We start from the raw sequence: 26,628 nt of genomic DNA on the forward strand, positions 1-26,628 counted from the left end.
TTTAAAGTGCAAAAAATGCAGCCTTGGTGAGCAGAGGAGACTTTCAAACATTAAAAAAAATTTAATTTGTATATATAGCCTACACTGCTAACGCAACAGTTCACGGGAAAGACAAATGTCTCCCCCTTGCGTTATATGGTTGCCATTACAAACTAAATAAAAAATTTTACTACTAAACTGCACTATTAACAGTGCTTTTAAATGCTCTACTACAATGACCAGTGATATTTGATATATTAGTGATATTAGCTAAACATTACATTTATACTGATGTTGTTTCCATTCGTGAAGATGAACCAAAACTCATATGAACTATTCTTTATTCACTTTACAGTTAAATTAGCACAGATATGTACATCACAGAAATGCTCTACAGTGAGGCTAACAATACGAACACAAGAGTGATGCTGTTTTTTTTTTAAGAACCAAACAAAGACAGTGATTACTCTATCAACCAATCACATATATTGCATATTTTTTTTTTGATTTCCCACCCCAAACTTTCCCACTCATCATTGGCTTAAAAAATATAGAGCTGAATAAATACAATTTCTCCAAACATAAAACATCATTCACAAATTAATGTTTCCACGTCCATTCAAGGTTAAGTTCTGCATTTATGTCATTGAGAAGAATATAATACACATAATATCTGTAATTATAGGGAGCTACATGTTGTGTTTTGCCAAGCTGTATGAGCTAGGTGCAATATTTCAGATTTCTTCTCACAACATTTTTCATGCTGTAAACTCAACACATATCCATATTCATCAAGAGGACTTTGATTAATTTGGCATAAACACTGAAAGTCTCGGCCATAAACTATGCCAATATCAAATATATGCCAAATACCACCACCATAGCCGCGCACGGCCAGCCGTGAAACTACAGAGAACACTAACGATGATGCAATGTCACATTTATATCAGAAATATCTCAAAGAAAACACCTAAGTTTTGTGTAACACTTAGAATGGTTAAATAGGTCATATCACTACAAATTCTGATAAAATTCGCTGCAGAGCAACAAAGTCAATACAATACACTTGGTGCAGAGAGGATAAGGTAACGTTTTTTTGTCTTTAGAGGGGAAACTCTCACTTTAGTTCTTCTTTCAACAGACAGGGATTACATGTGGAGGTCACCAGAGTTCCAACAAAGCACACATCAAGTCCTTGCTGCTCACAGGTAAACAAACCAAAAAAAACAACAAAAAAAACAGGGACTTTATCTTGGTTTTGCGAGAAAGGGTTGACCATACTATCACGTCATGCTTGGTTATTTTCTTTATGCTCTGAGTAGGTATTTGTGTCTCCGCCTGCTTCGTTTAGTCGCTTGTGTTATTTCCTCTTATGTGGTTTTTGCCTGGTCTGATTGACAGCTGTCATCAGTACATCAGACTTCACGGTGGATGGCTCTGTCTGCAAACGTCCATGTCCACACGCCTTCTCATGACACGCTGAGGTCAATTACTCCAGGCGCTGCGTAAAGTTTTCAGGAAACAGTCCTTTCTTAGCTGAGCTTCCGCGCTGTTCCCAGTCGCTCTCTCTGATGCCAGTGAGCCAACCAGCATCCTGAAGAGAGAATCAAATGAGCATTCAAATCAGGTTCTGATTACTGTCAAAACAAGAAAGGATCATAAAACAAAACATTCAAGCAAATCGTACCTGATCTTCAGTTAGCTCTGTAGGTACCACCAAAACAATGTCTCCTTTCTTCAGCTCCAGTTCGTCTGGGTTCGCTGCTTCAAAATCATGCAACGTTTCAACCTACGAGACAGCATAAGAACAAGACTCATTATTACATGTGCATGAAGCTCTGCTCATTTCCAGCACGTTCATCTTAAAGTCACCATAAAATCAAAATTGACAATTTGTATTTTTTTATGGAATATTGCTGTAATTATTATAAATGATTTATTCGTGCACATCGTTATTGTGCGTATCCCTGTTGCAGCGACATCTCTTCTCTGATGACGTGTTTACTGGCAACCCTAATTCATTTCTGGTTCGAGAAGCCGTTTCATTCGGATGTAGCCTACGTCACAATAGGGAAGAAAAGCCAATCGTGGTAGTCCTGCTATATATATAATATATAGCAGTAACTTTAAGGTTATATCTACCTTATTTTTAAGGTAAGAGCGGGCTTGGTCATTTTTAACTTTGATTGTGCAAGACTTCTGGGTGTCAGACAGTTTGTTATGCTGCTTGATATTGCAAACTGATACTTTTTATCATATTATTTTAATATATTATCGTAATCATGAACACACTGGTTTGTTACTGCACATTCTTTTATTTATAGTGGCTAATGAATTGGAAGTCTTGCACATTAAAGTTAAGATGGATATGGGCAAAATCAATATTTTCTGGGTCACTGTGATTTTGCCAAGTAAGAAATGTTCCTGGATCAACATATTTTATTGATACTAGAAAAACATTCCTGTCTGAAAATTTAGTCTTAACCTTATCCCCACCCCTAAACCTAACCATACCCATAACCTTTCCCTAAAATCAAAGGGAAATGATAGCTAAATAAAACTGATGTAGAAGCACCTAACCCTGGTTGTTAGCCTAAACTTGACATAAACTCTAAACTTGTCCCTCAAATCTGATTGGTTGATTGGAATGATCCAGGAACATGCTGTACTTGGTGAGATCAGGTTCACCATATTTCCTGACCACGTGTTTACTTATTTGGCGAGTAGCCGTGTGATTAACAGGATAATGTACGGTCACTCGGTCATTATTGCAAAATAAATGTATGACTGTCCATTATCCCTTACTTCAATGGTGTTCGCTTTATATTCACCTTGAAAATATATCCAGTAGGCATTCCAGAGGAGATGTCATTGGTTGATTGGCATCCTGCGATCACCCCATTGTCAATGGATGCGATTGGAGATGTGAGATCACCATCCCGGTCATCATCACCCTCATTACTAGAGGCAGGCTCAATAACAACAGAAGGGATAGGCATCTTCTCCTGAGGTGAGAAACAAACAGCATCACTCAAGTGACAAACCTTAAGGTTAGATTTTTAAGTATATTTTTGACCAACAACTTGACAGTTACATAATACACATGAAACAGATCACACATACTTTATACACATAATAAATTGAAAACAACTGGATAAAAGAACAATAGGTAATGTTTAACAATAAGGTCTCATTTGTTAACATTATGTTAACATGAACTAACAGCGAACAATACTTCTACAGCGTTTATTAATCTTCACGTTAACATTGATACTAGTTAATGCACTGTGAACGAACAATGCACAATTGTATTTTTGATTAACATTAACAAAGATTGATAAATTATGTAAAAAATACATTGTTCATGTTAGTTTATGCTAGCTAATGCATTAACTCATCAAGACCTTACTGAAAAACAATTGACATTTAGCTTATCATGTTACAAAATTAACACTCAGTAGAACATATTTGTTCTTAAAGCATTTTGATTATAATTCTAAGTATCAGTGAGTTTTAGAGTGCAGTCCAGAACGGTTACATAAATAAACCAGGGTCTTGTCAATGGTCTGCATACCAAAGTGCAGAAACACAGGTGAATATCTACCTCCTCTTTCCCATTGTTTGCAGCACCCTCCTTACTGGTTTCATCCCCTGGTTGGGGCTCAACATTATCAGGAGCATCTCCTGGTTTGGGCTCAATATTATCAGGAACTTCTCCTGGTTGGGTTTCAACCTTATCTGGTTCATCTGTTGGTTGGGTCTCAACCTTATCTGGTTCATCTGTTGGTTGGGTCTCAACCTTATCTGGTTCATCTGTTGGTTTGGGCTCAACATTATCTGGTTCATCTCCTGGTTTGGCTTCTAGTGAACTGGCCTCTTCCTCTGGTTTGGCATCTATAGTCTAGAAGAGGTGCCCAGGAGTGAGAGCCAGTGTTTGAACACTTAACACAAGCCACTCATGTGGATGGATTGGTGTACAGTACCACAGAGGGGAGCACTCAAGAGTGTCACAATGAGGGGTGCAGGGACCAGTTTAACTTCAGAAGTTAAAACTGTCCCTGATGTGGAATGGCAAGTCAGTTCTCAAAAAAACTGACTTGAGTTTCACCAACAGTCAAGTACTTTGGCTAGGGGAAATGTTCAATAGACGGCATGAAGGATAGGGGGTCATGATTCATAGTGGATAACCACTGCCTACTGAATGAAGTAGCATGGATGAACATTCCTCAGATCATAGAGACAATATGATCTCAATATACATATGACGAAGTAACCAAAAAGTTCAGCCTAACTCCAGAATAACTGTAAAATGGAACCCCCTTTTTTTTGTCATAAATTCCAGAACCCCTTTTCATTCAAAACTGCTGAATTCAGATTCAACAAAACATAGATCCTAAGATTATATTGACACCTGAAAATGTTTGCCACAAGAACGTCACTTAAGCAAAGAGAGAATGTAAAATTACTGCCCGTTACAGTGATGTAAGAATGGAGTCACCATAGAAACCGAAAATGGTGATTAGAGGGATAATAATAGTCATCTGTTAAGCCACTATTTAAAGGTTCAGTAAGCAGGGGAATTGTCGGGTTAGAACATCATCTCTGTTAAATTGGCTTTAGTGTTTGCAACCTTATGTGGTTCAAAGCTATTGTAACATAAAAGACCAGGGGAAAAAAAAAACATGAAATGAAAATTAAACAATAAAGGTACAATCAGAAATGGCAGAAACAGTGGCAGTGTTAGGCTTCTAATGATCTCTGGATCTAAAAACAAAGCTTTGTGCTTGGAACAAGAATAATCATTTATGAGCTGGACGGTGTTTGTTATTGTCCTGCCAGATGTTGCAACAGCTGATTGTACCCTGAAAAACTTAACATAAAACATACAAATATACAAAAAAGATGGGTTAAAGGTTTTGATAAATGCCACAGCGCATGTTAGAAATCCATCAACACATACTATTAAAAAAGCATTCTGCAATACTAAATAATGACTTATGTGGCTACCATCCTGTTCCATTTCTTTCCAGCCATCAGTTTGGTAACCACACGAAGTTGAATATGAAGCCAGATGATGATTTAATATCAGACTGAGACTCTTTAAAATATTTGAATAATTATACTGTTACAAGGTATTCTATAGTACGCACTAAAAACTTGTCAGAAATGATCTGACAATAACAGTGATTGAATAAATAAAATAATTGAATGTATTTGCATATGGCTTCATGAGACAAAACAATGTACAAACAAAAAATAACAGTAAATATGTACAGAGTAATGTTGAAATAATAACAAAATTATTTTAAGACTTTTTGATTTTTGATCTATTAAGACAAATAGTTACCGGAGTCTCGTCAATGGGAGACTCTTTATCTTCAAAGGTAGCCTACACACAAAGAAACGTGGTTATCAGCATCATTACACATTAATTTATTCAAATTAAAGACATACTGCAGTGATGAGTCAACAAATCTGTATCTGGTCATGCGAGTATCTGGCTTTTCTTTCGTAACCGTTAATATCATCTGTATCAGAGTTTGGATGCTTATAATCATCTCTGTGAATTATTGCTGAACCTAAAAACATGTTTAGAAGTAGGAATGTGGAATTTAATAATTGAAGGTCTTCATTAATAATGGAAAGTAGTATTGATTTCATATTCGGAAGGCAATGATTATAGAAGTGAAATTACCAGAGCCGCCTCTGTAGGTGACTCCTTCTCTGTTTCTTGGACTGGAGCAGATTCCTACATGCAAATAAAAAACATTCATGCTATCTCCAATTTCTGTTATACTTCCAAATAACACCACCTGTTTTTATTTCATATCTTGTATCTCATACATAATTCATTTGGACACACTGCAAATGCCAAAAGGCTGTTTCTGTACAGAAAACGAGGATTTGCTAGATACAGTTCGAAACCAAGCACATATGCGACAGTGCTGCATATGACTTGAGTTTCTCTTATGCCATTCATTATACATAAGTTATAAGTTTTTCTTATAGTTACCGGGGCTTCTTCACTGGGTTGCTCCTTTTCTATGTCCTCAACTGGGAGCTAAAGAATGGTTGAGACTTTTTCATCAACATTTAAAATCTCAAGCTCAACCAAAGTCTTAGTAAAAACTGTAAATTAAACAGTATTGTTGTTTTTTTAGTTCCACTCCATAACTGTGCTTCTGACATCCTACTTTAGTTCATGCAAAATAATAATAATAATAATAATATATATATACACTGCAAACTGATCCCAAAGCATGTGTACATAAAAAAAAAAAAAAAAAAAATGGATTGGTACAAAATAAAAATAAAAAACATATTCAAAATTCACCACCATAAAAAGAACATTAAAAAAATTAACTGGTTACTACATAAGAAAAAGAAAAGTCACATTCAGAGCTTGCACTGGTATAAAATATGTTCATATATACAATAATAAAACATCTATATTTACAATTGTCAATACCATAAAAATAATAATAATATTAAATCAAATATGTTTGAGTTACAGAACCCCAGAAAAATCTAGACAGTTTTTTTCTAAAACATACAGAGTTTTAAAATAGAAAAGGTAAGGTGGTCAATATGCAGGCACTGTTTTGAATTATTTTGGGAGGTTTAAGGCACATACCTCAGCCTGCTCAGATGGCTCAGTCTCAGCAGATACTGGAGACTCCACAGTGCTCTTTATAAACAACAGTACACAATCAATGGCTACAGCTCATTTCTGATCATTTTGATGTGTATTATTACATGTAACATGAGGGTTGTATCATGACATCAAGGGCAATAATAACTTTTATGCTCTGATGGAAGATGTTGATGATGAATATGCTAACAAGACTGATGTTGAGATGAAAATTATGAAAATAGTATCAATATATTGATGACGATGATCACAACGACTATGATGAGGGTGATAATAGTAACAATGGAAAGCATTGATGTAAATGACAAAAATGATGACAATGGTGTTGATGATGATGGTGATGACATTTCTGATGACGTTTATTTGACGCTTTGTCACTCACTGTGGCTGTCTCTGCAGGGGGGCTTGTAGCAGCAATCTCTGCTGGTTGTGTATCTGTAGGGGGAGTGGTGACGGGACCCTCACCACCCTCAGGTACTGAGGCTGGGGGTGCTTCACCTTCTCCTTCAGCTACATCACCCTCTGGGGCTTCAGACTTTATATACATTTACAAGAAGACAATAAGAAACACTGCCCAATGACACATTCACCACTGGACCAGTATCAAAAGCCATAAGTTTAAAACAACAGTCCCTTTCAAAGTTCCATCAGTTATCTAGACTTTGCAACAAGCAATGACAGATGTATCCATGTACTGTAGTGCAATCAGACTTTGAGGCACTATAACCATGAGGGAGCATACCAACAAAATGATTGATAAAAATAAATACATATGATTTTTTTTTCCTACAAAAGGGGAAAAATAAAAAAGAGGAAAAACTATCACAAAAAAAGAACAATATTACAAAGAAACATTTATGGAACATACCTATTGACACCCACTGAGTATGATAAGTTATTTCTGGCATAGTACAAAGCATTACAGTCAAAATCTTCACTATCAAAAGACTGTCAACTCACCATCTTATCAAATTCGGCCACAAATGTTGGGGCTGTTGCATCCTAAAGAGAGAATAAAGGGATGGAGGTAAGCAAATTTAATTGTATGAAATCTGAAACATATAACCGCTAGAATAGACTGGAGATTATTTTGTTCAAAATTCCAGTGAGACATATTTTAATGAATCTTTCAGGGAACAGGAATTAGTAGGGTTCATCATTTGTATTAGTTATAAAACAGGATTAGGTACATTAAAGCAGGGCCACAATTATTTTTAACACCAGGTTCTGCATGTTCATTGTAAAATTAGTGTCATCATTTGTGAAAATTAATTTATTTTTGAAAAATATTCATTAAAATGGACCAATTATTGTCATCATTTGTTTCAAATGATGAGATCCATAATTGAATCTCTTTTTTCCAATTTTTACAAAACAACACTATGAAAACTATACTCTATTCTCAAACTATACTATTGAGTATATTATTTAAGTATACTATACTCAAAATTAATGTAACACTTGTTCCTGAAAAACAGATTATGTGAAAATCAATAGACTTTTTCAGCACCTACAGGCAGCAAACTAAAAGCACTGCTAAAATACTTGCACAATCACTTTGGCCAATGTAGCTTTTGTGTTTGGCCACATTGACAGTAATTCATAATGTTATAAATTTTCTTTTAATCTACTGAAAAGCAAACTTTCTAAACTCTGATTTACCTTAGAGAATCCATTAAAAGCCTTGTTGGGCACCTAAACCGAATTAAATGAGTAATTAGCATGTAATCCGTCAAAGACATGTATTTTAATTGCACAGACTTGGAAAACTGCAAATTCTACTTGAACTTAGCAAAACCAACAAACAATCAAAGCAAGCAAAGGAGAGAGAGGAGAACAGGTCTTGGGGCTGTGGACTGTGGGAGGGGTTCCAGGGTCCGAAGGGTTTTGTAGCAGGAAAATAGTACTTCATCTGCAGGCAGGGAAGGAGGGGAGTATTCTTGCTGTAGTCTACTCTACGCTAAGCTAAGCAGAGTGGCAGGAAGTCAGGTACCTCTTCCAGCTCTGTATCTATTTCTTGGTATAACTTTCCGTATCTCCGGTTTGCAACTTCATCTTCAGACAGGTCTGAGTTCTCTGGCTCTTTATGACCGACCTGGTCTGCTGCAATGGTACCTTTAGGATTAGAGGGGTCTTGTGGTCCAGGGAGGGAGGCAAAGGGGTCTTGGGGTGGAACAGCCTCACCTGGCCAGCCTGCTGTAAAGTTACCTTGGCCATCAGAAGAGAAGAAGCCACTGCTATCGCTCACCTCTTGCCAGGAGCCCTTACTGGAGTTCTCAGAGTCTGCAGCTGGCGCAGGAAAGGCTGCCCACTGGGCAAACCCATTGGCATGTCCAGTTTTGTCATCAATGACATCAGAGTCTTTTCCTTCATGAATAGCCTCCTTTGTCCCAGTAGATTCCCAACTCCCTGCCCACCCCTGGTCGTTTTCATTGGTAAATGGATCCCCGCTGCTTTCATTGGCAAAAGGATCAGATGTTATCTCATTAGCAAATGGGTCCTGATTGCCCCCAGTGGCAAAAGGATCTGATGGGAATTCAGCGGCAAAGGGTTCTGGTGCACACTGTCCTTCGTCTCTTGACTGGGTCTCTGCAAATTGATCGGAATCAAACACACTTTTCGGACTCTCTGTTGGTAATCCTTCAGTGCCGAAAAGATCACTGCCTGTTGTAGAAAAAGGATCACTTCCAGAAAAGCCACTGGGATCTTGGTCTTGATCTAAGGTGGCAAATGGATCGTTTCCAGTGCCAAATGGGTCGTCCCCTGAAGCGGCAAAAGGATCATTCCCTGTACCAAATGGATCATGACCTTCAGTGCCAAATGGGTCTGAACTCGGAGTAGAATCAAGAACATTTTGAGGCGTATTTGCTCCTGCTTTGGCTGGGTCTGAATGCAGCTCATCCGAGCTTTCATTTTCAAGCTCTGAGACACATGGTTCTGCTTCAGGCTGATCGCAGTTGGCTGCAAATGCATCACCACCAAACACAGAGTCAGCAGGGGTAATCTGCTTGGGGAAACTGTCAGCCGTGTCCCAGTCTGCAAAGCACTCTTGGGCCACAGTGCCTTGTTCTGGTGCCACAACTGGATTCTCATTCTCGGCAGATTCAAGTTCATCATCTGCACTGACCCACCCACCGTTTTGTCCCGGGACATCACCCCATTCTTCAGCAGTCTCGTATTCTGACCCGGATCCATCTAAATCCACCTGGCTAGACAGGCCCCATCTGGAACTATCTCCCCCTACTCCCTCCGTGGCATCCTGAATCACCTGACCAAACTCATTGGTTAATATGATTCCAGGCATTGGTTGCAAGCCCACTGTCTCCTCTGCCCCTGTCTCCTCTGATCCGCAACCTGCCTTTTCTTCTGCCCATTCCACTTGATTTGTAGCCCAGTCTGTCTGACCTTCCTCTACACCCTCCTGCCCCTGTCCTGGATGCTGTTGCTTGGCCTCGCCACCCCCCACAGCACAGGGATAACAGTCTGGGTTTGGCTCAGGATAGTTTTCCGTATCCCAGGCTCTAACCTCATCTGTGGCCACCTCTTCCTGCGGCTCTGATGCTGCCTCTGTGGGCCAACCCTCAGAAGGTGGCCAGCCCTGCCCATCCAATGCAGGTTGAGCATTTTCAGATTCCTCCGTAACCGTAGTGGCAGAAGAACCAAAGTCAGCTGCCCAGTTGGCAGTGAAGCCAGCATCTGCAGCCTGATCAGGGTAAAAAAAGGTAACAAGTGGTTAATGTCCAAAAAAAAGCCTCCAACAGAGGAGGGGCAAAAGAAGACTTGTCACTGACAGACACAGATTTGTCACAGACATGGATTGAATAAACTAAACATGAATATTTTGAACTAGAGTACATGAATTTGTGTAAATTGTGATGCGATGTCACACTGGAGAAATGGCGGACAGATTTCTGTAACTGAAATCATTTCATTTGTAACATTAATGAATAAATGAACATTTAAGAAGTTATATTCTCTTGAAAGCTGGAGGTTAATTCTGCCATGAACTTCAATTACATTCGCAATTGCTTTCTACTGAGACACTCTCGTCAGTCATTACTTACAGGCTCTGCAGGCTGTGCAGCATTTCCCTAGAAATAAACAAAGATATCAAAGGTATTTGCTGTCAAATTCATGCTCAACAGGAGCAGTTGTAAGCTTTTCATGAAAATACAGCAACATCTTCACATTTCATGTCAGTGCAAATTTATTGTTTCAAAAGAATACAAATCTAGGCCACTTCTTTTGACATCAGGACAGGAGACAGGATTCTGTCACCAAGTTACTGATAGCACCAAGATTTCCAAGATCAGCACACATAGATCAAAGAGAAAGCAAAGGAAGCAGGCTCACCGTCCAAAGATCCCAAGGTAGTGTCTGTGAGAAAAAATGTTATGCATTAAATATCTATTTTCTTACTGATTGATTAATATTCCATGATCATAAAAACAGAGCAATTATTGCTAAACCTTTTATTTGACCTCTCACTGTCTCCCAATTGTAATACAATAAAGCAGAATATGAAGAAGAACCTGAGATATGGGTGATTGGGTCTGCCCGATAGGTGTACTGGCATCAGGCTTGAACGGATCAAAATCCAAGTCCAAGAGAGATTCTCCTGGTTTCTCATTTAGCTAAAATAAGGACATAAAAATAAAATGGACTTACTTTTAAATATGGTAACATGCTGTTCAATGACACTGGTTTACTCCTAATGTCTCTTCTCTTTTTACATACTAATAATAAAGTAAGGCTCCAGAATGTTCACTCACCTGTGGTGATGTAACACTGATTTCTGGAAAGCCTCCATCGAACAGGTCGATTATCTGCTCTTGTTGGAGCTCCTTGGTTGGAGTAGCTTTTGGAGGAGGTGGTTTTGGAGGTCCCATCTTGAGCTGAGATGAAGATATACCATATGTGCCTTTGAACTTCCCAAATCATAACCTCACAAATGCTGGTCAAGGAGAATAATTGTGCTGCACATCATGAATGAACTGCAAACTTTCTACTTGCATATTCATTGTAAATGTTGCGGGACACCAGGAAAATCCTGATAAGCATTGTGTCTTGGAGGTGTTTCAGGCCCTACCTGTGAAGGTGATTTGGGTCGAGGTGGGCCGGGAGATATAGGTCTTAGTGTGTGGTTAGGGCTGGCAGCTGGGCTGCTGTCTGGGCTCTCATCATCAGGTGGGGTTGGAGTCCTGGCTAATCGCAGGGGCCCAGAGTCACTGTCAACACACACACACACACACACACACACACACACACACACACACACACACACACACACACACACTACATGACCACTAAGAACACTATCTTGACAATTCATTATGACTTCTTTAATTCTGAATAAGAAGTTCACAGCCCTTAGTGGATATTTTTAAGAAGAACATGTTTTAGCATAATTGCTAAAGGTTAAAATCCTAAAGGTTCCTGACACCACCCATCACCCACCAGATTTACAAAACTAAACACAATCATCATTTGCCTCAAGCACAGTGCTGTTGAACTATGGGGTTCCTCTGCACTACAAATCTATTTTGTGCAAAGATTGTTTACTTACTTTTTTACTAAAGCAGTTTTTTTTACTTACTAAACTAATAAAACTTTAGAGGAATTAAATCTCCAAAGCCTACACAATTTTCTATACTATTATACTATATCTATACTACTTACCGTTTCACTCTGTAACAGCAAAAACACAAACAGAGCCAACCCGTATAAATGTTTGATTACAAGTATTAAAGTCATTATGACAAGATTCTTGTTTTCTTGTCATTTTTCAAGGTGGTAACAAAAATAAAACATCATGACATGAAGACTCTTCAACCTTTCGCTCTTATGTAGAACCATCAGTTCCATCATAGAATAAGTACATTCTGTGCAGGGAGGTTAATGACGGTTAAAACCTATTCCTTACCTGGGTGCTCCTTGAATTGTGAACATTTTGTCGGAATGCTGCTCAGCGAGCTTATTCATCACTTCATACAGCTTATGACAGAGCTAGATCCAAAACACAGAGAAAGAAATAAACTGAAACAAATAATTATGAGAAGAACTCACACAAAATGACTTGCCCTTGGCAGCCATTTATCTCTCTGTTCAGGAACTTTGGTGCTACTGAATGGCTATTGAGCTATTCATGCATTTTTATTGTGCATAAACTTGTACATAATCTCAATGTTGTTAATATAAAAATAGTACGTTAATAATAATAATAATTCATAATCACCATCATAAACACTTAATGCTCAAATTATTTCATAAAGGTTTTCTGAATGTGGAATGAAGGGAAACAAATGCTTCTCACTCCTTAAATAAAAGTACAAATAGAGCATGTGTCAGTAGAGAGATGCATTGACCTATGTGCTGATAACACTGACACAAACATAGCAGACCTTTGCAGTAGCTTCTGTGCCGAGCTGCACTGTATACCCCTTCAGGCGATAAAAGTCTTTAACAATGTCCACTGACAGCCACATGCTGTGTCTAATAATAAACACATTATACCAGGCAGAGTTCCCTACTCAGTGTGAACCCAGAATGACAGATAAATTGTCCAGAGATTGTGTGTATCTAAAGAGGCAAAAATCAGCACTCAGTAATGTCTCTAATGAAGAAAGTCTAAAAAACCAGCATTCCAAAATGACCTTAGTTATAATAATAATAATAATAATATAATAAACTTTATTTTATATAGTGCCTTTAAAAGCTGCATCTCAAATTGCTTTACAAAGACGTACAGAAAAGATACATTGAGATAACAGAGAATATATATATAAATAAAAATAAATAAATAAATAAATAAATAGAATCATACAATCAAAATCAATAAAAAAATCACATATATGCTAGCCGGAAAAAGTACGTTTTAAGAGAAGATTGAAACAAGATTCAGCATGTCTAATCTCAGTGGGGAGAGAATTCCACAATTTTAGAGCCAAAGAAGAAAAAGCCCGGTCACCCATAGAGCGTAAACGAGTTGCAGGGATAGTTAAAAAGCCAGAATCAGGAGAGCGGAGATTACGCCTTGGGGTGTAGACAGTTAAAAGTTCAGACAGGTATACTGGCGATAAATCATGCATGGCCTTGTAGGTAAGTGTGATGGATCACGGGGTGTAGTATTTTATTTTTGTCCAGTAGGTGTCTCTGGGTAACACTATTTGTGTCCTCAGGTTAATTGCTGTGAAACAGGTGTGGAAAAATAACAACAAGAACAAGAAGAAGAAACAGGTGTGGAGAATTGACGGTGATTAACCATGCTGCTCATAAGATAGCTGCTAGGTGTTGGCTGCTAGGAGCTTGGTCTTGCTGTTTGGTTGTCCTGTTGACTTTCTCACCCTCTCCAGTCAAAGGCTTGATGTTGTTGTTTTTGTATATTTATATTTTATGTTATACTTTAATGTAGTTATGTTTGTTTTCTTGATTAAATACACATTTGTGCAAATTTGATTATGTTGTTTGGCCTCTCCATTCATGTTCCTTGAGCCAAGGGGTCGTAACAGTAAGCATGAGAATTTTAAAATCTATGCGAAACCTGACAGGAAGCCAGTGCAAGGACTCCAAGATTGGAGTGATGTGCTCACTTGTCCTGGACCTTGTCAGGATTCTGGCAGCTGAGTTTTGAACATACTGCAATTTATTTAGAGTTGATTTAGAGACCCCAGCGAGCAGAGCATTACAATAGTCGATGCGAGAAAAAACAAATGTGTTGATCAGTTTTTCCGCCATGGAGAAAGATAACATGGGGCACAGTCTTGCAATGTTTCAGAGGTGAAAAAATTATACTTTAACCGTGTTCTGGACATGAGGATCAAATGTTAAATTTGAATCAAATATCACCCCCAAATTTTTCAATTTTGTTTGAAACTCCAAAGCAGAGCCATCCACCTTTAGGGTTAACGTGTCAGCTTTACGTATTTGGTGGGGTGAACCAATCAGCATAACCTCAGTCTTGTCACTGTTGAGACAAAGAAAATTTTGTGACATCCATATTTTTACCTCCGATATGCAGTGTTCAAGAAAGGCAACAGTCGAGTTATCACCAGGTTTTGTGTGAATGTAAATCTGAGTCTCGTCTGCATAAAAATGAAACTTAAGACCAAGGGATCTTAGAAGTTGCCCCAGGGGAAAATGTACATGCTAAAAAGTAAGGGACTCAAAACAGAACCCTGGGGAACACCAAATTGCACTGAACCAATATTGGACCATAAATTCAGACAGGGACACAAACTGCCTACAGTCTGAAAGGTAAGACTTGAACTAGTTTAATACAGTGTCAGTAACACCAAAAACAGTTTCCAAACGAGTGAGTAAAAGAGAATGATCTACAGTGTCAAAAGCAGCACTGAGATCGAGAAGAATCAGGATTGAAAGACAGCCAGAGTCTGAAGCAATTAACAGTTCATTGGTGACTTTAACTAATGCTGTTTCAGTGCTATGCAGTTTGCGGAAGCCAGATTGGAGGGGCTCAAAAAAATTGTGTAAAGTAAGGTGAGTGTATAACTGAGAAACCACAATTCGCTCAAGTATTTTAGCAAGAAAGGGCGGATTGGAAATGGGACAAAAATGATTGATGTTTACCCAGTCTACGTTGGTATTTTTTGGTACAGATGTTACAGCAGCGATTTTAAGTGTAGCAGGCACAACACCTGTGCTCAGGAAATCATTTAGTATACTCAATACGACAGGGCATAGAGAGGCAAAACATGATTTAAACAGACAGGTAGAAATGGTTTCACTTAGTGGCAGCTTTCATTTGTGAAACCACATTACCCAAAGAGACATGGTCAAGTGAGCTCAAATTTGAGAAAAATGTGCCAGAAAAATTAAGGATACTGAGAGCAGAAGCAGACACAACAGAAGTAATGCATTTGCGAGCATTAACAATCTTGGAACTGAAATGATCAAGAAATCTATTACAAAGCTGAGCTGAGGCAGGTACATTATAGGAACTAGAAACTGTTACCTTTGATCAGTTTGTTAATGGTATGAAACAGTTTTTAATTTAGTTAAATAAATTTAATTTAGTTAAATAAATGTTGTCATATTAACTGCCATACTCTATTACTGTTGTCATATTAACATAATAGCCTGTATAAAACATTCAGTTTAAACTTTTCCAGTCTTATTAAGCATGAAAATATGATCAGCATTATATAACATTAATATTCCTATGTGTGTCTAAAGGGTGGAAAATTTTGTTAGTTTATAGGGCAGGCGGTGCTTTTCCCACATTTGCACATTCTGTTGTGTTTTCCAGCAGATGCACTGCATTGTTAAAGAGTTAAATAGCCCTGTAAATATCCCTCAATGGTTCATCAGTGTCTCCTCTGTGATATAGAAAACAGATACACACACAAAGATATTTGTCTTCAGGAGTTATAGCTGCAGCACAACCAGCAGATTTAGAGATTCAGATGAAGCATGAGAGCTTTCTTTGACTGACTGCATGGATCCGAAACAAAGCTCCTAATCTTACTATGTAAAATTGTGAATTATGTCATAAGCCATTCTTGAAAACACAGAAGCCTGTGACTGCTCTAAAACCTTCATGTGGCAGGAAATGTTCCCAGGACGCCAATCACGGGTTACTCATATGTGACTAGAAACAAGTATGACTCAAAAGAAACATTTGCTTTGTGTTTCCTGAGCACCCAGTTTTTATTGTTTGTGACATTTAGGAGAAACGTCATGTTTAACAGCTTCTAGACTAGAGCTTTAGAAATTAAACCAACTCACAAAAGAGATCTCCCTGTGGAATCGAGCTTCCAGGCCGGAGACGTTCTTGAAGGTGCTCACATAGAACCCCACCCGACTGCAAAGAGGAAAGGAGAAGAATAATGATTAGGCTCCGGCATCCAACAAGTGCGCAATATCCTGAAGAAGCATCTAGAGAAATAGATGGACACTGATGTTCTGTGGAGTTTAGAAATTCCTTGGTTTTATTTTTAAAAAGAAGTTCTTTACAAACTAATGACGCATAGAAATATTTTCTCACACATAGAAAACTTGCAAGTAGTTTGATATAGAGTTTAAGCAAAATAAAGAGTCAAACAAGATTCATGATTTAAATCGTTCCAATGTCTAAAAAAAAAAAAGTATCAAAATTACTGCATAATATGTGAAAAAGCATCCAAAGGCAAATGTGATGCACTAACACAAACCTCTTAACCTCAAACATTAATACTTCAGCAAGGTATTTGAGCTCTTTTAAAGGATTAGTTCACTCCAGAATTAAAATTTCCTGATAATTTACTCACCCTCATGTCTTCCAAGATGTTCATGTCTTTATTTCTTCAGTCGAAAAGAAATTAAGGTTTTTGAGGAAAACATTGCAAGATTTTCTCCATATAGTGGACTTCAATGGGGACCAACTTGTTGAAGGTCCAAATTGCAGTTTCAATGCAGCTTCAAAGGGCTCTACACGATCCCAGCCGAGGAACAAGGATCTTATCTAGCCAAACGATCGATCATTTTCAAAACAAAACAAAATGTATATACTTTTTAACCACAAACCACACTTTCACTAGCTCTGCGATGCATCCACGACTTCACGCATTAAATAGTCACGTTGGAAAGGTAGGAGGAAGGTAGGGTAGGGCGTAAAACTTCTTCAAAATCGTCCGACATTGTTGTTTTACCTTTTTTAAAGGGCGTTTGACTTAGTCTTTGCATGTTCGCTTTGTAAACACTGGGTTGGTACTTCCACTGTGACGCGTGACCTTTCCAACATGACTTTGTAATGCGTTAAGTCGTGGACGCGCATCGCAAAGCTAGTGCAAGACGAGCATTTGTGATTAAAAAGTATATACATGTTTTTTTTTGTTTTTTTTAAATGACAGATCGTTTGGCTAGATAAGACCCTTATTCCTTGGCTGGGATCATGTAGAGCCCTTTGAAGCTGCATTGAAACTGCAATTTGGGCCTTCAACCTGTTGGGCCCTGTTGAAGTCCACTATATGGTGAAAAATCCTGGAATGTTCTCCTCAAAAACCTTCATTTCTTTTCGACTGAAGAAAGAAAGACATGAACATCTTGGATGACATTTGGGTGAGTAAATATCCTTAATTTTTAGGAAATTTTAATTCTTGAGTGAACTAATCATTTAATCCTTATTAAAGAAAGAGGGGAATCATATATGCAAGTCACTCCTATAAGCTAAAATGCACCAGTCCATGCTTGAACAGTACATCAGTAAGAACCCTAAACCTCTAAATAATACAAATCAAATGTAAGTCGGACATTTTTGATGTCTGCAACAGTTATAAATGTATCTCGGGCATCTTTCTTTCTGGCCCGAGCTGAAATGAGCGTGGCTGGAGGGCCTGGTGCAGAGAGGAAGCTGATTGGATGGATTATGTAACCAGGCTGTTGCTTCAGTGAGCAGACAGAGCCTCTCAGCTCAAAACAGAATACTGCTTACCAGAGCATATTCACCACAACATTCAGATGACCACAAGATACATTACTTCACTCGTATTATTTACTATGTTTTATTACTTGTATTATAATTAAAATACTGTCTACAACAACACTCAAAATTCTAATTACATTAGTTAAAGGGTTCAAAATGAAAATTCTGTCGTTCCAAACCTGTATGACTTACTCTCTTCTGTTTTTCAACTGTTTTTGTCCATAATAATGAAAGTCAATGGGGTCCAAAATAACATTGGATCCCATTGTGTTTCATTGAAGAAAAAAAAAACCTTTTTTCTTCTTTTGTGTTCCACAGTAGAAAGAACGACTTTCATTATATGGACAGTCATGCAGGTTTGGAATATGAGGGTGAGTAAATTATATTAAAAAAAATGTTTTGGATGAACTATCCCCAACACATATTACTGCAACACACCGCATATTGCTTAGCACAGCATAGCTACAAATATTTTTTGGTTTCAGTCATACATAGAGTAAGTCAATGCATATAGAGTTACAACAAAAATCGATTTGTGCTCTAAATAAACTGATGACTAATTCTAGACATTCTCTTCTTTGTGACAAAGCATATGACTCCTGTTGTGTAAACCAGCTATTTATGGCAGGTTACCACATCTATCATTATCAATCCTGCAATTATCATTGACGTGATTGTCGTCCATATCCAACGCATTCAATCAACATTTCAAAAATACACTTCCCTTCATCTCACACAACACATTTATAGCCACAGAATTCCTTTAAACATCCAGATTAGCTCCAGCCAGCCAATCTATTGCTCTATAGCACAAAAAGCAAGCGTTTTTGAAAACAAGACAAATAGTATTCAATCTACATGCATTGCATTTTACAAATTTTCCCCAATTTCTTCTGCAGCATATTCCATTCCCTTTAAAAGTGACCTTACCTCTTCTATTGTATGTAACCGCTGCGGTGTACTGTACAGCTAGCATGCTGTGCAACTAATGGATAAATTAAAAAAACTGGGATGTAAATGTGCATTCCAGGAAGGCCTTTGGTCAAATTAAATCAATATTATCGGCCAGAGCCTTTTATTGTCAGGGCATCAGGCTGTAAATATAACTGCCACCCCTCTGAGAGTACAATAATTATACTGGGCATGATACAGCAAGGCTTTAGTTATATAAGAGATTGATGCTAATTATTGAGCTAGTCTTGCAAATAATGTTGTACACCAGTTAGTGTTGAATGTGAACAAAGGGTCAAAACGTGACCCACAGAAAAATGTCCAACTAGAACAATGAGAACAATGAGAGTTTTGTCTCTGTTCACACTAAGGACAATTAACTAAAGATAACGATAAAAAAAAACATGAATGAAAAAACATTGACAGCCAATCAGAATCCATCCTGCTGTAACAAGCTTGAGCATTTAAAGTGACAGACAAGCACGCGCTTAGAATAAACAGAAAGATATCGTCCGCTAGAGTGGACGCTAATATAGTTACAGCATCTTTATAGTTATCGTTCTTGGTGTGAATGGGCCTTAAGTCGTTTCCACACCATATAGACATCTGTAATGAATCCATACAATCTTTAATCTGGTGGTTTCATCACATCAAATATTTATTAAAAGGATAGTTCACACAAAAATGAAAATTCTGTCATAATTTACTCACCCTCATGCATGTCGTTCTAAACCTGTAAGACTTTCGTCCATCTTCTATACAAAAAATTAAGATCTTTTGAATAAAATCTGAGAGATTTCGGTCCCTTCATTGACAGTCTACACAACTACCACTTCAAACTGACACTTCAAAAAGTTCATAAAGAGATCGTAAAACTAATCCATATGAATCGAGCGATTTTGTCCAAATTTTCTGAAGAGACACAATCGCTTTATATGATGAAGACATTGAATTTATAGGCCTTTATTCACATATAAACATTTATCAACTCACACATCAGTTGTGGTAAACGGAAGCTTAAGTGTGTTCACTTGACGTGTGAGAACCAATGAGGTTCATTCTCGTGTTACGCAGCACGTTTGAGCTTCCGCAAGAACCAATGAGGTTAATTCTCGTGTTACGCAGCATGTTTGAGCTTCCGCAAGAACCAATGAGGTTCAAGCAGATTCGGTTGAGCTTCTGTTTATGTTCGCTGATCAATGTTTGTATGTGAATAAAAGCCTAAATTCAATCTGTTAATTCAATCTGTTCAGCATATGAAGCGATCGTATCTCTTCAGAAAATTTGAACTAAAAAGCTTGATTCATATGGATTAGTTTTACAATCTCTTAATGAACTTTTTGAACCATCAAAGTGGTAGTTGTGCAGCTGTCAATGGAGGGACAGAAATCTCTCAGATTTCATAAAAAATATCTTCATTTGTGATCCGATGAACAAATTCTTACGGGTTTGGAACGATATGAGGGGGAGTAATTAATGACATAATTTTCATTTTTGGGTTAACTAACCCTTTAATAGAATTAAAACAATAAACTAGCAAGAAAAAAAATCAGGAATGCTCTTTATGAATGCTCTTCATTAAGAAAGTGCAACAATTAAACTCAGATCGCAGTCAGTCTTAAAATGTCTCACCTATCCCAGAGTGTGGGCAGCTCATCCTGCAGGCCAACGTTGAGATCATCAAAAACCCTTTGGGCCTTTTTCAAGTCTTCCTCTGCCTACATGCACACAGATATGGCATATACGTTCAGGCAATAGCTCGGATCACAGCATTCCATATTTTCAGCAATTACAAATTGTATTCAGAACGTTTCAAAGGCCATACAAGACTGACATACTTTTGATATCTTCTTCTCATTCCTCATGGCTGAAGTCTGCAGGGTCTCAAGATGGTGTCTTGCACTGTCATAGTCAATTAACTTCCTGCTTCTCTTTGCAACACGCGTCTGGAGGGAAGAAAACACTTGTGGTTACTATGGTTACCCTTCAGCTGAATGTGTTTTCTTACAGCACTCTGCTGGCACATGCGTCAGCTTAGACAGTACTGCTCATGAAAATATGAATGATACATTATTTAAATTTAAAACCAATTCAGCATGAGTAAAATGACATATTCGGTACCTTGAGATCTGGGAACTGAGTCAGATATGTTTCCAGTGTGTTGATGGTAGAGTCGACCAGCTTCTGATGGAAGTCCTCCCACAGAACATCACAGTTCTGCAGAGGAGACAGGACAGCCATTAGAAAGATTAACCGAGAGCGTTTGACAAGCATGGGAGATTTCACAGAGAATCTACTGTATAGCCCTCTTTAAATGTTATTCAGCAGCTCCTTTAACATAAACAGATGCGTTTGGGTGTTGGATTTATGATTCAGCAGCAGGGAAATTAAAATCTAATTAAGCTCCTATTCATTCACAGAGGATGCAAATCAGATTCAGGAAGCTGAATTCATTGCGCTCCCCCTCGGGGAGGTGTGAGTAAACAAAAATGAGCGTCCTTGGGTAAATGAAATTGAAATTCTCTGAGGACAGTGAGTCACTGCCCCACTCCATACTAAAAATGACATATGCCATTATCCACTATTAATAACTCCCTCCCTCAAACCACATCATCTGTGTGCAGCAGGACAGATGGTATGGTTTGATTTTTTTCTAGTTTTATGAATATGAAGTTATTAGTTTGTCACATGAACTTGTTTTCTGTCCAAGTCAGTATAAAATGTTGTCAAAATGTGTAAACGGTGTTAATAAAAACAATACGCAGCCCTGATATGTGGAAAAACAGCATTATTGCTTGTGTGATTCTAATAAACTTTTTTTACAAATTAATATCTGTATTGATTATAATATAATAAAAAAAAAAATATAAAACATAATAGCATATCAGTATGAATTTTCATAAAAAAATATTTTACAATAAATGTACATAATAATAAAATAAATAATAATAATACATTAATATTGTTGCTAATAATCATAATGAATATTATATATAAAACAGTACATCAGTATGATATCATTACACTCAAAAACAAAATTTTAAGCCTTTTTTTTATTCAATTCAATTCCAATTCCATCAAATTGAATTGAATAATTCTTACGTATATTTTAATTAAATACATTAGGATTATTCAATTACATTTTATGGATTTTTACTATTAATTAAATTGTGTAAATCGTAAAAAAGGCTTAATTTTTTTAAGTGAATTAATATTCAAAATATTATACATAAAATATGATCATTATGAGTTTCTAACTCATGCAGTTTTCTAAAAAATAAATAAAAATAACATAAAAATATAACATATTCTATAAAACATATTCTTCAATTTCTCTAATAGCAAAAAAGACCATTGCACTCATTTCTTTTCTCTGAATAACAGTTTTAACTACATGAATTAATGCCAGCTATTAAATTAGCTGTATGGGAATTTAAAGGTGCATTGCGCAACATTTCATGTTAAAAATCCCCTTTTTTCTAACCCATACATGCTTAAACAATTGCCTGATGGGCTGAATGAGCCCTTCTCTGATCACTGCGATTGCCTCTATAATCCTGTACAGTAAAATAAATAAGAGGGATTCGGGCCGGAACGTGAGACTGGGCGTGACGTCATGCGCGTTCACGCTCCCCTGGCTATGTCTGGCAGGTTTGTGTATTCGCCGCCATTCTCCGTATTAGCGAAGACAACTCGAGCGACAAAACTTCAGTCAACTTTCGACAAAAGTAGAAGATGGATTCAAAGAGAGCGGCTTGTAGTTCATAAACCCCAACGCAAACTCCACGCAAGACAAAGACAGTAAGGCAGTTTCGCTTGTCGCCAGAGGGGGGCATAGTTCTGCAAAAACTCAGAGAGGTGCGCAATGCACCTTTAAACAGCCCAAGGATTAACATGACTAGTAGATATGACCCCTTCTGAAGCTATCTTATAAATTGTCTGTGAAATGGATGTGCATAGGCTGCATAATAGACCTTAACGGCTCAGTGACTTGACCCCATTTTCCCTAAAAGGTGCAGTATTTTAGCTTTGGCTCAGGTACTGAGACCAAATCCCTCAGCTCGTGTGAGAGACTGCCAAAACCTCTTTTCTGTTCTTAAACCCCAGATCTCACCAGAACAGATGAGAATGTTCTAGAGTTGGTGAGAATTATCTTTAATTGAACATAATGCGCAGGTTACCAGAGGCCCGGTATTTCATTTTCACCCACTCTCACAGCAGTTCTTGAGAATATAAAACTGTGAATAGAAATCAACACCTATCCTTGATCTTTAGCAGATCTTTTGATGAAATGTTACATATGCAATTCCTCAGCATTTCCCACAGGCCATTTGTCTGATGGCTCTCATCTATTTGTCACTACTAATATCTAATATTTTAATTTTTTTTTTTTAAATATTCTTCCCTGTCATTTTGCTCTGTTTCAACAGCTGTTTAATGCCTTTTTTTTTTTTTTTTTACACATTGTACCAACACTTGCACAGTCACAACTATAATTCTGGCTACCTTTCCAATGGTCATGACATCATCCTTGCCGTGCCAGTCAGGCTCATATACTTCATGTAATGACTCTGTCAGATTCATAGACGCTTGCTGCATCCCTGCAATCATTACAAAATGAGAAACAGGTTCAGTATTGAGCAAGCATGTGTGTGTACTTGTATGTGTGTATTTTGCAATGGTTCACCTTTCACAGCTGCTATGTAGGCCTTCATCTCCCTCTGTAGCCTAGAGCCCTCAAACTATGGATCAAAACACAAAAGAGGTTCATCACATCAGATATTAAACGATAGGGAGATATTGACAACATTACATCGACTTTCATATAGTGAGGTTTTATTTATTTTTTCAGATCTGTCAGTGAATAGCATTTTTAAAAGAATGATGATCATCGGTGCCTTTTATTTGATCAAAAATACAGTAAAAACAGTAATATTGTTCAATAATATTACAATTTAAAATAACTATATTCTGTTTTATATATATTTGTAATTTATTCCTGTGATGCAAAGCTGAATTTTCAGCAGCCATTACTCCAGTATTCAGTGTCACATGATCCATCAGAAATCACTCTAAATTTGCCGATTTGCGGCTCAAGAAACATTTCATATAATTATCAGCAATGCTGAAAACAGTTGTGCTGCTTAATATTTTTGGAGGAAACCATGATACATTGTTTTCAGGAATCTTTGATGAATAGAAAGCTCAAAAGAGTTTCTGACCAGTTTTAATCTCATCGCTGAATCTAATCACAGGAAAATTCTCTTCACTCTGGAGAGTGTATAATAACTAGTTTATAACTAGTATAACAGTTTCAAGTGGTGGAGAATAACACCTGTCCATGCTGCTGAAACCATAGCATCAGATTAAAAGAAACCCGCAGGCAGTCGTACAAAAAACCTGCTCTCAATGAGCTCTCCAGTCAATGCAGCAGATTGAAGTCATTTCATTCTCTGCATCATGAGACAGCAAAAGGCTGCAAGGAGACTTGATATGAAAAGCCCAAATGGCAACCTCTATCAGCTCTGATAATCTTCCTCTGCACAACATGGTTAAATAATGAACCTTTCGATGCAGCAGTCTGAAATTATGTCAGCAGATATAATGTGTCTCATATATTAAAACATCTCAGCAAAGGTGCTAGAGTTTGTGTATGTGTGTGTGTGTGTGTGTGTGTGGTTATTTTAGCTTGACTTAAGAAATGGGATGGGGTTGTTTAACATCCACTGAATCTGGTGTAGGCCTTGCAATCAGCCATTGTCAGATTTACAGTATTTCACGGGCCTTGATGCATTGATGTGCACAATATCTCAGTGCAGTTAATCTGCTCCAACGGGTGTTTTATGAGCCAGACTGGCAGCATATGGTATGTGGGTTCAGTTTTGGCAGTGACTGGTATCCTCCAGCTGTAGTGATTGACTCTGGCTAAGCAAATGTAATATTGGACCAATTCATTCGTCATGTACATCTCTCTGCGCACACCATCCATCACAGGGTGACTACAGTAAGTACAGATTAGAGAGTCATTGATGTAGCCCAAAAGACAGGGGAGGAAGGGGTTAAAGTTTGGAGGTGAGCAGAGTGTTTCTGGAAGCACTGGCACACTGGAGCATAAAGCAGTCTAATCAGGATTAGTGAGGACAGGTGGAGAGGGTGGGATTAGACTGCTTCTTTTTCTTCAGCAAACACACACTTCTTCTAGAACTACACGTCCCTCACAGACACTTCACTTCAACAAATTTAATAGTATAGCTTTTAATCATCAAACGAATCAAATTTGAGACAAAATTATTTGGTATTACATATGGAGCTGTTTAAGAAATGCCAGTTAAATAGTGTGCAGTAATTATGCCAATCTAATTTATCTTGCTGTATATATGACCATGGACATGAACATATATGGTACATTTGCAATTGTTGCGATATAAAATTAAGCATCATTGTGAATATCATGATGATTTCCGTTTGCCAATTACGTTTCCCAAAGACGTTTTTCGAGATGTTTTGTGACTCACAAGCTTGAGAGCATTAAGACAGGGATGATTTAATAGCATCTCTGATTTAAACTTTGAAAGCAAAATTTGATTCATTGAATGAGTTTAAACTTGAAGACTGACTCAAAGATTCATTTTGCAACATCAGTCAAAAATGTTAGCGTAAGATCTTGCATGACAATTTTCATATTAAACTATATTACAAAATAATATTATAAAATTATGATATTTCCATATTAATTATTTAAGTAAAAATACTGCATAATCCATGTAGTTAAAAAATCTTTTTACTTGAACTTTGAATTTAAATGGCTACAGTGGCTATATTGAAATAACAGTTCCTCTGATTAAAACAAAAACATCCTTTTAAATGCTTATATATAATAGCCAAAAGATATTAATATGTTACATTGAGATATTGAACAGCTAATGCAGAGAGGACTACATTAGCCAAGATATTTCTTAAGAAAGAGAGAATTGTATATGTGACTGTGTAGTGAATGTGACATACATAATTCACCTTTGCTATACACTGTTGGTTATAAACACAGCATTTTTGTTCTTAGCGTGTTTCTTCATGACTGTTCAGGGATCGCGGTCCCTTTAAATGCTCTGAATGGGTGATGACATGGGACGCTTGTCAGCGGCATTTGTTTTCTGTGTTTACCTTCTAAAAATAAATGACACACGCATTTGTGTGCTCAAAGTGAGAAGCTGTCTCTTGCAAATTACTGCAATTTCCACAACAGTGCCTTTTATTCTGGCAATAATGAGAATCATATACGTAGACTGCAAAGACTTTTCAGACAAAATAGAAAACGTGACTACACCTTTGAAGTCTTTATCCTATTAGTGCAGAGAACTATTATAAGATAAAGAATATCGATGGACAATTTCCCACTAATATTGACCCCTCTCGTTTAAAAGTGATATATACCGGTAAACACAAAATGAAAGACAATAGAAAATTCTACTGGTTAAGCACAATGTGGCTGTGGTGGGAAAATCAATCCAGCAAAGCAACCAACCAAAGAGTGGTATGGAAGTAAAATAATAACTAATGTCTTTGAAACACAATTTGCACAAATTGAAAAAAAATGTATTGCATTAACAGTGCTTGCATTTTAATAAGT

At 37.4% G+C, this 26,628-nt stretch overlaps 1 protein-coding gene across 4 annotated transcripts in view; it reads right to left on the minus strand.

Moving 5' to 3' along the window:
- Window positions 1-303: 303 nt before the first annotated feature.
- The window catches only part of amph (amphiphysin), a 32,051-nt gene continuing 5,726 nt past the window's right edge, over window positions 304-26,628 (minus strand). Inside the window, exons 3-26 of one of the 4 annotated variants that reach the window (XM_056267574.1) lie at window positions 23,689-23,743; window positions 23,508-23,602; window positions 21,123-21,218; window positions 20,840-20,947; window positions 20,634-20,719; window positions 16,376-16,451; window positions 12,555-12,637; window positions 11,721-11,859; window positions 11,404-11,526; window positions 11,164-11,265; window positions 10,985-11,008; window positions 10,696-10,722; window positions 10,158-10,334; window positions 8,294-8,326; window positions 7,592-7,633; window positions 7,014-7,166; window positions 6,614-6,667; window positions 5,993-6,040; window positions 5,675-5,728; window positions 5,327-5,368; window positions 3,584-3,880; window positions 2,811-2,984; window positions 1,667-1,768; window positions 304-1,573 (exon numbers count right to left, since the gene is read on the minus strand). In XM_056267574.1, the coding sequence (XP_056123549.1) occupies window positions 1,469-1,573; window positions 1,667-1,768; window positions 2,811-2,984; window positions 3,584-3,880; window positions 5,327-5,368; window positions 5,675-5,728; window positions 5,993-6,040; window positions 6,614-6,667; window positions 7,014-7,166; window positions 7,592-7,633; window positions 8,294-8,326; window positions 10,158-10,334; window positions 10,696-10,722; window positions 10,985-11,008; window positions 11,164-11,265; window positions 11,404-11,526; window positions 11,721-11,859; window positions 12,555-12,637; window positions 16,376-16,451; window positions 20,634-20,719; window positions 20,840-20,947; window positions 21,123-21,218; window positions 23,508-23,602; window positions 23,689-23,743 (2,295 nt within the window). In that variant the 3' untranslated portion in view covers window positions 304-1,468. The remainder of the gene's footprint in view (window positions 1,574-1,666; window positions 1,769-2,810; window positions 2,985-3,583; window positions 3,881-5,326; window positions 5,369-5,674; window positions 5,729-5,992; window positions 6,041-6,613; window positions 6,668-7,013; window positions 7,167-7,591; window positions 7,634-8,293; window positions 8,327-10,157; window positions 10,335-10,695; window positions 10,723-10,984; window positions 11,009-11,163; window positions 11,266-11,403; window positions 11,527-11,720; window positions 11,860-12,554; window positions 12,638-16,375; window positions 16,452-20,633; window positions 20,720-20,839; window positions 20,948-21,122; window positions 21,219-23,507; window positions 23,603-23,688; window positions 23,744-26,628) is intronic. The other 3 variants (XM_056267575.1, XM_056267576.1, XM_056267577.1) reach the window with 3 other exon arrangements.

Source organism: Rhinichthys klamathensis, unplaced genomic scaffold, assembly GCF_029890125.1.
Source record: "Rhinichthys klamathensis goyatoka isolate OS25496 unplaced genomic scaffold, OSU_Roscu_1.1 h1tg000261l_1, whole genome shotgun sequence".
NCBI classification, from domain to species: Eukaryota; Metazoa; Chordata; class Actinopteri; order Cypriniformes; family Leuciscidae; genus Rhinichthys; species Rhinichthys klamathensis.